This window comes from Lemur catta, chromosome 16 (genome assembly GCF_020740605.2).
Source record: "Lemur catta isolate mLemCat1 chromosome 16, mLemCat1.pri, whole genome shotgun sequence".
In the NCBI taxonomy this organism is placed as follows: domain Eukaryota; kingdom Metazoa; phylum Chordata; class Mammalia; order Primates; family Lemuridae; genus Lemur; species Lemur catta.
In genome coordinates, this window is record NC_059143.1 from 3,498,861 (window position 1) to 3,511,004 (window position 12,144).

General features: G+C 39.6%; 1 protein-coding gene across 3 annotated transcripts in view; it reads right to left on the reverse strand.

The window, feature by feature from the left end:
• Nucleotides 1–12,144, reverse strand: part of SPIRE1 (spire type actin nucleation factor 1) — a 183,296-nt gene that overhangs the window by 92,179 nt on the left and 78,973 nt on the right. For all 3 annotated transcript variants that reach the window (XM_045527804.1, XM_045527803.1, XM_045527805.1), the window contains exon 4: nt 3,609–3,734. In XM_045527804.1, the coding sequence (XP_045383760.1) occupies nt 3,609–3,734 (126 nt within the window). The remainder of the gene's footprint in view (nt 1–3,608; nt 3,735–12,144) is intronic.

A 12,144-nucleotide genomic window follows, 5' to 3' on the forward strand; every position in this document is an offset into this window, starting at 1 on the left:
AGACTGAAAGTAACAGTTCCCACAGAACAGCACTGGGTGAGGTCAAATGACATGCAGGGCAGGTAGGGAAATCACCTCACTGCTGAGGAGCACTGACAAAAGGCTCCTGAGGGGCCAGGGGGAAGGAAAGAGGGAAGGGTTAGGAGTGGGAAGTGCTGTGTGAGAGCACATGGGGCGCAAAGGAGGCGGGGTGTGCTCTGAGTCCCTGCAACCCTCTACAGAATGCAACAGCGCACTGGCTGGGCACCAAGGCTAGTGTGGGGAAGGCAGCTCCCCACCCCACCCTGTGCAGCCTGCCAGGCAGAGCCGTGTAACTGCCTGTCATCAGCATGACGGGTCAGTCAAACACAGCACACAGGATTTAGGCCTGGAGCTGGACTCCTCAGGTGCCCCTGCGATCTATAAAAATCACTCATCAACAAAGTGGAAGAAACCCAATGGAGAGGATCTCAGTGATGAAGGGGAAAAGCTGGGAAGCTAATGTCATGAGCCAGGTGACACAGGTGGATCTGCGCTCCTGGAAAAATGACTGAACCTAGTCCACATAGGAAAGGAAAGAATCCAGGAAGGATGATAAACTGGAAGAAACTGGAGGAATAGAAGATCAGTTCAGGCAGTAGCGGGGGAAAGAGCTAGAAGCCAGGAAGTAGAGTTAGGAAGTGGAAAACGAGAGCCCACAATTCCAAGGTGAAACGACAGCAGGTTACCACAAAGACAAAGGCACGTTCAGGTAAGATGAATGGAGAGAAGGCAAGGATTACACAGCTATGGTTTCTTCATCTATGAAATCACTTGAGATGACAGCAGATGTCAGTGACAATGGTTTAAGAATGATAGAAGTAACGGTGCAAGCTTCAGAGGGAGAAAGTAGTTTATATAAGTACAAAGGTTGATTACTGAGAGGCAGGAGAGGAGAGAGAGATGTTATGAACACCACATCAGTCCAGAGATAGAAGACATGGGGAGAAGGCAGTTTCCCACTAGAGGGAAGCGAGAGAAAGCACCACCCTTGTGGGGAGGAGGTGTTCTAAGAAGAGCCTGAGAAGAGATCCCAGAGTCTCCAGCTTGCACATGGCCTATTGTGGGAAGCTCATTTTCAAAATGGAGCATAGTTTCTAGAGAGAAGACTGGGAAAGGTTGAGAGAGAGATCACGGAGTACAAACAAAGTAGTAGGGGATGAGAAAACAGGATGGAAATAGCACCTGGAAAGACCTAACCTTGGGGTGGTGACAGGGTGAAAGATGTGGCTGGAACCCTGACTGGCTGCGGGGGCCCCACCCACAGTTGGCCTGGCCAGTTTCTGTAGGTATTGCCACAAAGCAATTTTTTTTTTTTTTTTGAGACAGAGTCTCACACTGCTGCTGGGGCTAGAGTGCCGTGGCATCAGCCTAGCTCCCAGCAACCTCAAACTCCTGGGCTCAAGCGATCCTCCTACCTCAGCCTCCCAAGTAGCTGGGACTACAGGCACTCACCATCACGTCCAGTTAATTTTTCTATTTTTAATAGAGACGGGGTGTCTCACTCTTGCTTAGGCTGGTCCAGAACTCCTGACCTCAAGCGATCCTCCCCACTTGGCCTCCCAGAGTGTTAAGATTATAGGCGTGAGCCACTGCAGCTGGCCTTCCACACAGCAATTTTGTTCCACCTATGAGTTTTTTCTTTAAACAAACTTTGATAATGTTTAAACCTCTTTTTGAAAATGTGTTTGTACATCTGGCAAAGCAAAGTTTTAGTCAAGAGTAAAAAAATTTTTTTAATGTTCACTGGAGGACAGTAGTAAAGACACTTTATTAATATTGTTCTTTAAGCTCAGAAATAGTGTCTAAGAATGTCAGTGTTAGAAGGATTTTAAGAGCTCATTTAATTTACTCTACTAACCCCACAGGACTGTACTTACAACCTAAAAATAATGCTCTGGGGAAGGCAGTCTCAATCTTAACAAGCTGGGGAAGGTAATGACAACCTTAACGAGTAATCTTTGCCACGATTTGATAAACCTTAGTTGAGGATGTGCTTTTGGATGTTCACTTTGAAGCTTTTAATCAGATCCTATTGCCTCTGGCTCTGTCCAAAAAGAACAGCTAGTCCATGATATGGAGATGAGCAGATACTATTCTTCAAATATAGTTCACCCTTTTCCAACCTGTTTCTTCTTGGATCCAATTTTGCAAGATGTTTTTTCAAAAAAAGGCATAGCTTTTCATTGCCCTACCATAAAATGACAGACTATAAGCAGTACCCTGGCGAGAGCATAGGAAGAATGCTTAGAGCTCTCACATAAAATGGATTACTGAAGGGTGATCTGGCTGAGACATCCATCCCTTACTTATTACCAGGGCCAATTAAGTCTTGGCAGTGAGATTGGTTTTTCCTTCCTTGCTTACACATCCCGCATGTGTTTGTCCCCAGACTGTGGGTCACGGAAAGTTTTAGCCTATTGCTTCAGATAAACTCTGTACTTCAGTCATAACAGAAATGACGTTGTGATGGTTAATTTTAGGTGTCAACTTGACTGGATTAAAAAATACATAGAGAACTGTAAAAAGCATTATTTTGGGGTATATCTGTTAGAGTGTTTCCAGACGAGATTCACTTGTGAGTCTGAGTGGACTAAGTGGGGATGATCCACCCTCAATGTGAGTGGGACAATCAGGTGGGGGCCCAGAGAGAGTAAAAACAGGAAAGGCAAATTGGTCTCTCTCTTTCTCTGGCAGCTGGTATACCCTCCTGTCCCACCCTTGGACATCAGAACTCAGGCTGTCCAACCTTTGGACTCCAGGACTTATTTCGCCTGAGCCGCACTACAGGTACTCCAGGGCCTCCAGCTTGCACATGGCCTGTCATGGGACTTCTCAGCCTCCATAATCACATGAGCCAATTCCTCTAATAAGTCCTCTCTCATATATCTGTACATATCCTATTGGTTCTGTCTCTCTGCAGAACACTGACTAATACAGATACCCATTACCTATCATGTACTGAGCTCCTGTTCTGTGCCAAATGCTGTGCAGTTTTATAAAAAACCATTTACATAATATAAAAAATATAGTGACTCATCTTTTAAATAAATTAGAATGATTTTCTTTGGACTTGACACATAACATTTTTAACTCATAGGCACTGATTTATTTAATAATAACTAAAATAGCTAAAATATATCTTTAGATTATCTGAATATTAATTCCAATCTCCCCGATTAAATTTTTAATCAAATCTACTTTAAAATAGTTAAATGATCAGATGTGAGTGTTACCTCCTTTCTGAGTCCTTGTCCCTTTCCTGGAAGAGGTGCTAACATGTTTCAGAATGGACAAAAGAGAAGAGTGGCAGAAAGAGGGTGGAATGCTAGTCACACGGGACTGGACGAAAACAGTTCAGCAGCATTTATTACCCATTTGTAAGGAAGCTGTATGAAAATCTGTTTTTAAAATAGCTCACATTGTTGATATTTTAAAAGAATAGATTTAATTTTGTCAAAATTGTTTCTTTCCTAAATGATTTTCAGCACTCATCAGAATAGTAATAAATCTTGTAAAATAGTGGAGAGTGTTAAAAATTCAGATTTATCATTCACAATGCCAATAAATATCAGAACAGTAGTACTTACCTCCTTTGCACTCTTAATTTTGGTCAGAAATGTATGTAGCTCCATTGTTTCTGCAAATAGTGCACGACATACTGCCTGATAATGATTTGGTGCTTCTGATTCAGTTGGGAGATGAGCAGCACATAACTATAGCAAAGGAAAATAAAATAACAGTGCTTGGTTATTATTTGGGTTTTTTGGTACCTTAAAAACAGACACTCTGGCTGGGCACGGTGGCTCACACCTATAATCCTAGCACTATGGGAGGCCAAGGCAGGAGGATTGCTTGAGGTCAGGAGTTCAAGACCAGCCTGAGCAAGAACAAGACCCCATCTTTACCAAAAATAGAAAACATTAGTCAGGCATGGTGGTGTCTGCCTGTAGTCCTAGCTACTAGGAAGGCTGAGGTAGGAGGACCACTTGAACCCAGGAGCTGGAGGTTGCTGTGAGCTATGAGGACACTACTGCACATTCCTCGGAGCAACAGAACAAGACTCTGTCTCAAAACAAACAAAGCCACAACCCCCACTCCACACACACACACCTAGTATACCTGTATTTTCATATCAGACTGCCAGGCACTTCCCATCATCCAAGGCTTAATGTACTACAAGACCATCAGTAAAGTCTACACAATTTTATGGGAAAAGTGGTCCACTAACAATCACTGAACAGCACAGAGAGGCTTACTAGAATTAGTTAGGTTCTATTTGGAAATGATAGGACATATGAAAAAGTTTTAGGGAGCAGAAAGGGAACCACCATTTATTGAGTATTAATGATAACTCAGGTATTTTAACAGCTACCATTTATTGAGCAATTATGCCAGGTACTATATTTCACATGCCATATAAACATAGTATCATTTACTCTTCAGTGTAACCCCGAATTATCCCCATTTTATAGCAAAGGAAACTGAAGCTAAAAGGAATCAAGTGACTCCTCTGCACACAGTCACATGGGTATCATGACGGAGGAGAATTCAGAGTCCTGTTGGGTTCTGAAGCCCAGGGTCATTCCAAAACATGTTGAATTCTGTAATATAGTAAAAAGAACATCAGGAAAACATGTAGACCACAGGGAGGCTGCCTCATCAGTAGATGGGGAATGGAGGAGAGAGGGCAGAGGCAGTAAGTCTACTGGTGCTGCCTGCAGGCCTGATGTCCTTCACTGCACACAGCCCATAGTACCTACAGGACTACTTGTGGGTAAGGTGCAATTTAACATCACGCAAAGCAATTCAGAAAAATCAAATACCGTTTAAATTTATAAGACTGTAAAGACATCCTGTCAAGGTCCAGTACACAGGAATAATTTTATCCTTCTATAAAATAATTTTACATCCATGTACAATAGCGATGTTTTAAAGTACTTCACTTGCACTAAAAACCTGTAAGTTCTCCCTTGATATTAACACAATTATGGAAATATATATTTTATTATATTTTAATAATTTCTATCAAATGAATAAATGTCTTTCTAGTTTGTAATATACTTCATTATATGCCTTTTAGTTTTCATTTGTAATAAGCATCTTATACAAAAAATTAATAGATTACTATCTTTTATAAAATACATTCTCAAGAAAATATCTTGAGTTTGAGTAGGAAACCTCCACAGTACAAAAAAAAGCTAAGTGATTCATCAGAAAGCATGAAAAGCAAAAAGCTCATGTTTATTATTCACAGAGCCACTAGTGAGCAGAGAGTATATATTCTGCTTAATTATTTTTGTAACCAGAAAACATCTTCCAAAACAGAATTATCATTTCCAAGGTAATGAAAGGCAACTGCTAAGACTTTCACCTTTATCTAACTTATCCCATAATCTTATATTCTAATTACACAATGTGAAAAATGGCATAAAGCAATGGTTTCCAGAATTTTCAACTGTTATTCACAATAAGTTTTTTTAAAAAGGAAATAAGTTTATGTATACTTACATATTTTACATACAAACACACACATATGTGCATGTTATACACACAAAAGCTTCACAAAACTTGTAAATTCAAATGATTTCATGACCCACTTATAGGCTATAAATTGTTAACTTTAAAAACTCTGGTGTAAATGTGATAACCAGGTCTATACATGTTTTTAAAAATTCATCTCACATAATCTTATATATAAAAACCCCAAAGTTATACATAAAAAACTATTAGAGCTAATAAGCAATTTTAGCAAAGTTGTGGGATACATGATTAACAAACAAAAATCAGTTGTATTTCTATACATGAACAGAAGAAAATGAAATTATGAAAACCATTTCATTTATAATCACATCAAAAAAATGCTAAGGAACAAATTCAACCAAGGAGGCACATGACTTATACACTGAAAAGTACAAAATATTTTGAAAGAAAGAAGACCTGAATAATGGAAAGACATCCTGCATTCATAGATTGGAAGACTTAATATGGTTAAGATGGCAACATTACTCAAAGTGATCTACAAATTGAATGTAATCCCTAACAAAATCTCAACACTCTTTTTTAAAGAAATGGAAAAGCTGATCCTAAAAATCATATGGAATTGCAAGGGGCCCCATGCAACAACCCAATTTAGAAATTAGGAAATTGAGATTTAGAACAGCTAAGTAATTTGCCCAAGGTCACACTGATGACAGTCAATGGTAGAAATGGAATTGAACTCAGGCAGTCTGACTCCAGAGCCCAAGTTCTTTTCTATTCCACTCTAAAATGAATGTGTATTACTTCTGAATCCAAGGAAATAATGTTCTTACAGTGCTTAAGCATAGAGCACAGTATACAGTAAAAATGCAACAAAATCATTTTTTACAGTTACAAAAAAAGAGGATGTCATGGGGGTAGGAGAACACAATTAGAAGAAGCAGGTGCTATCCTACATTGATCAACACGGTTACATGACCTTGGACGAGTTATTTAACATTGCTGGGTTTTCCTTAATCTCTAAAAGGAAGGGATTGGGCTATGTAACTTCTTATATAACCTATCTCCCCTTGTTCTACAAATATTTTATTTTATTTTATTTCATTTTATTTTATTTATTTTATTTTATTTTTGAGATAGAGTCTCGCTCTGTTGCCCTGGCTAGAGCACAGAGGCGTCATCATATCTCACTGCAACCTTAAACTTCTGGGCTCCAGCGATCCTCCTGCCTCAGCCTCCCGAGTAACTGTGACTACAGGTGTGCACCACCATACCTGGCTAATATTTCTATTTTTTGTAGAGACAGGGTCTTACTTTTGCTCAGGCTGGTCTTGAATTCCTGACCTCAAGTGATCCTCCTGCCTTTGCCTCCCAAAGTGCTAGGATTACAAGTCTGAGCCAATGCACCCGGCCTTACAAATAAATTTTTATGTTAAACTGAAAGGCTGGAGTTCTTGAGGGATCAATCTTGGATCTTCTTTGGGTATCTTCTGAGTAGGAGGGCACTTTAGCTGATCTAGTCGTGTCTAATGGCTCTAAATGCCACTGTAGGCTAATGACTCTTCAACTCCTATTCTAGGCCAGCCCTTTCCTTTATGTTAAAAACTTGTAACTGTGTATTTAGCATTTCCACGCATGTCACAAAGACATCATAAGCTTAACATTTCCAAAATGCAACTCCTGATTTCCCTTATTCTTTCCATCTTTCCCCTATCTTTTCTATCAGAGTGAATAGTGCTATCTTTATCAGAAATCTGAGAGTCATCCCTGAGTCTTCTCTATTCCCACACCACACATATCTCATCAATCAACACATCTTGTTTCTACTTTCAAAATATACCACCCAGAAGCTCTCTCCTTTTTCTCTCTCTCCTCCAACACCATCATGGTCCAAGCTACCACTGTCTTTCTTTAGAGGACTCCTGGCTACGAGATTCTTCTCCACCTGACAGTCAAAATCTTTTATAAATATAATTTGTATTATTTCCATCCCCTGCTTAAAAGTATCCAATCATTCATTCAAACAATATTCACTGAGTGCCAACTATGTACCAGGTACTGTGTACACAGGATTGAAAATGTCAAAGTCCCTGAACTCTCAAAACTAACATTCTAATGGGTATCTCAGACCCTTAAATACACACACACACACACACACACACACACACACACACACACAAATGCATGCATACCCATTGGGAATAATATCTACTCTTAAGAAAAATAAAGCAGATGAGAGATAGAAAATGAAGCCAGTGGTGGAAAGGGAAGATCACGTGGAAAGAGTGGTCAGCAGGTGGCACTGGAGCAGAGAGCTCAAGGATGTACAGGAGTGAGCTGTACAGAGATCTAAGCAAAGAGTGTTCTAGGCAGAGCAGGGCCAGCGGCTTCCACCAGACTTAAAACCCAAACTCTTCTATACCCTATAAAGTCCCTCATCATCTAGTCCTCATCTACCTATCCAATCCCATTTTGTGGCTCTTCCCTCTACTTTGTTTTGGTAACCCTGGACTTGTTTCTTTAAGACATACTAATCTCTTTGCTAATTCCTCACCCTACAGGTGTTGATTTAAATGTCACCTACTCAAAGAGTCTTTCCTGTTTGTCCTTTCTAAATGCATTCTTCACCTCTAACTTCTCTATTTTTGTTGTTGTTGTTGTTTTTGAGACAGAGTCTCACTCTGTTGCCCTGAGTAGAGTGCAGTGGTATCACTGTAGCTCGCTACAACCTCCAACTCCTGGGCTCAAGCAATCCTCCTGCCTCAGCCTCCCGAGTAGCTGGGACTACAGGTACACACCACAATGCCTGGCTAATTTTTTTCTTTTTAGTGGAGATGGAGTCTCACCCTTGCTCAGGCTGGTTTTGAACTCCTGAGCTCAAGAAATCCTCCCACCTCAGCCTCCCAGAGTGCTAGGATTACAGGCATGAGCCACCTTTCCCGGCCCTCTGTTACTTTAAAATCACTGCATTCTGTTCATTTTCTTCACAGCAATTATTAGAATTTATAATTACAGTAGTCTCCCCTTATTCACAGTTTTCCTTTCCATGGCTGCAGTTAACCACAGTCTGAAAATATTACATGGAAAATTCCAGAAATAAATAAGTCATGTTTTAAACTGGATGCCATTCTGAGTAGTGTGGTGAAATCTCACACTGTCCTGTGCTGTCCCACCTGGGACATGAATCAATCTTTGTCCAGTGTATCTACACTGCAGATACTCCCAGCCCGTTAGTCACTTATTAGCCTTACTGGTTATCAGATCAACTGTTATGGTATCACAATGTTCAAGTAGCTAAATTGTTCTATTTTGTCATTAGTTATTGTTAACTTCTTACTATCACAGGTATGTATAGGAAAAAACAGTGTATACAGGGTTCAGTACTATCCATGGTTTCAGGCATCCACTGAGGGTCTTAGAACATATCCTCCATGATAAAAGGGAACTATAGTACCACAAATTGATTTTTGAGTATGGTGTGAGGAAGAAACCATTACATTTTTTCCTTGGTCTGGCACTATTAACAAAGTGGGTAGGAAGGCTTTATCACACTGATCTGCCTGCTACTTTGTCATGCATTAAGAGTCCACTTATGCGTGGGTATGTTTCTGGAGTTTCTGCTCTGTTTCACTGGTCTACTTGTCTATTATGTACACGTCTTAATCACTGTAGTTTTAGAAGAAGTCATAATATCCACTAAAGTTCTCCCACGTAGCCCTTCTTATTTAAAGTGTCATAGTTACTCTTGCCCTTTGCATTCCATTTCCATTTTAATAGAGTACATCAGTTTCTAGAAAAAAACCTATAGATATTTTTATTGAGATTGTAAGAATCCTTTCTTTTTATTTCACCATATTATGGGGGTCAAAAGTTTAGGTTATGTATATTGCCCTTGCCACCCCCCCGAATCAGAGCTTCAAGTGTGTCCATCCCCTAGATGGTGTGCATTGCACTCATTATGTATGTATACACCCATCCCCCTGCCACATCTGCCTGACGCCCAATTAATGTTTTTCCTAAATGTGCTCTTAGGTGATGATCACTGAAACCAATTTGATAGTGAGTACATGTGGTGCTTATGTTTCCATTCTTGGGGTACTTCACTTAGTAGAATGGGTTCCAGCTCTATCCAGGAAAATACAAGAGGTGCCGTATCACCATTGTTTCTTATAGCTGAGTAATACTCCATGGTATACATATAACACATTTTATTAATCCACTCATGTATTGATGGCCACTTGGGTTGTTTCCACATCTTTGCCATTGTGAATTGTGCTGTTATAAACATTTGAGTGCAGATGTCTTTTTTATAGAATGTCTTTTGTTCTTTTGGGTAGATGCCCAATAATGGGATTGCTGGATCAAATGGTAGGTCTACTTGTATCTGTTTAAGGTATCTCCATATTGCTTTCCACAGAGGTTGCACTAGTTTGCAGCCCCACCAGCAGTGTACGAGTGTTCCTATTTCTCCGCATCCATGCCAACATTTATTGCTTTGGGACTTTTTGATAAAGGCCATTCTCACTAGAGATAAATGATTATCTCATTGTGGTTTTGATTTGCATTTCCCTGATGATTAGAGATGTTGAGCATTTTTTCATATGTTTGTTGGCCATACTTCTGTCTTCTTTTGAAAAATTTCTATTCATGTCCTTTGCCCACCTTTTGATAGGGCTGTTTGATTTTTTTCTTGCTGATTTTCCTGAGTTCTAAATAGATTCTAGTTATTAGTCCTTTATCGGATGTGTAGCATGCAAAAAATTTTTCCCATTCTGTAGGTTGTTTGCTCTCGTGACAGTTTCTTTGGTTGTGCAGAAGCTTTCTAGTTTGATCAGGTCCCATTTATTTATTTTTGTTGTTGCTGTGATTGCCTTTGCGGTCTTCCTCATAAACTCTTTGCCTAGACCAATGTCTATAAGAGTTTTTCCAACATTTTCTTCTAGAATTCTAATAGTTTCACACCTTCGGTTTAAGTCTGTTATCCACCGTGATTTGATTTTTGCGAGAGGTGAAAAGTGTGGGTCTTGTTTCAGTCTTCCACATGTGGCTATCCAGTTTTCCCAGCATCATTTATTGAATAAGGAATCTTGTCTGCTTTGTCAAAGATTAGATGGCTATATGAGGATGGTTTTATATCTGGATTCTCAGTTCTGTTCCATTGGTCTGTGTCTCTGTTCTTGTGCCAATACCAAGCTGATTTAATAACCACTGCCTTGTAGTATAGTTTGAAGTCTGGTGAATTAATGCCTCCCATTTTGTTCTTATTGCCTAAAATTGCTTTTGGTAAACAGGATCTTCTCTGGTTCCAAACAAAGCGTAAAATTATTTTTTCTATATCTGTGAAAAATGACGTTGGTAATTTAATAGGGATTGCATTGAATCTGTAGATCACTTTGGGTAGTATAGACATTTTAACAATCTTGATTGTTCTGATCCATGAGCATGGTACAGTTTTCCACCTGTTTACGTGCTCTGCTATCTCTTTCCTCAGTGTTCCATAGTTCTCCCTGTAGAGGTCTTTTGCCTCCTTAGTTAAATATATTCCTAGGTACTTTATTTTCTTTGTTGCTATTGTGAAGGGTATTGAGTCTTTGATTTGGTTCTCGGTTTGACTGTTATTGGCATATATGAACGCCTCTGATTTGTGTGTATTGATTTTGCATCCTGAGACTTTACTGAATTCATATATCAATTCCAGGAGTCTCTTGGTTGCATCCTTGCAGTTTTCTAATATATCATATCATCAGCAAAGAGTGAGAATTTGATCTCTTCTGTCCCATTTGGACACCCTTGATTCTGCTCTCTTGCCTGATTGCTCTCGCAAGGACTTCCAGCACTATGTTGAATAGCAGTGAGGATAGTGGGCAACTTTGTCTGGTTCCAGTTCTAAGTGGGAATGCTTTCAATTTTTCCCCATTCAATATGATGTTGGCTGTAGGTTTGTCATAAATGGCTTGTATCATTTTTAGTTAGGCCCCGTCTATGCCTATTTTGTTAAGCATTCTTATCATAAAAGGGTGTTGAATTTTTTCAAATGCTTTTTCTGCGTCTATTGAGAGGATCATATGGCCTTTGTTTTTGCTTCTATTTATGTGATTAATTACATTTATAGATTTGCGTATGTTGAACCATCCCTGCATCTCTGGGATGAAGCCCACTTGGTCGTGATGGACTATTTTCTTCATAAGCACCTGGATTCGATTTGCTAGGATTTTATTGAGAATTTTTGCATCTATATTCATAAGGGATATTGGTCTGTTGTTTTCCTCTTTTGTTGTGTCCTTTCCTGATTTTGGTATCAGGGTTATGTTGGCTTCATAAAATGTGTTGGGGAAGATTCCATCCTTCTCGATGTTGTGGAATAACTTTTGTAGGACAGGCACCAGTTCTTCTTCGTAGATGTGGTAAAATTCGGGTGTGAAACCATCTAGTCCGGGGCTTTTCTTTTTGGGAAGGTTTTTTTTAATTGCTGTTTCAATTTCCGTTCTTGATACTGGTCTGTTCAGGAATTCTATTTCTTCCTGGTTGAGCCAAGGGAGGCTGTGTGTTGCTAAAAATTTGTCCATTTCCTCCACATTTTCCAGTTTGTTTGCATAAAGGTTTTTGTAGAATTCATAGATGATATCTTGTATCTCCGTGGCGTCA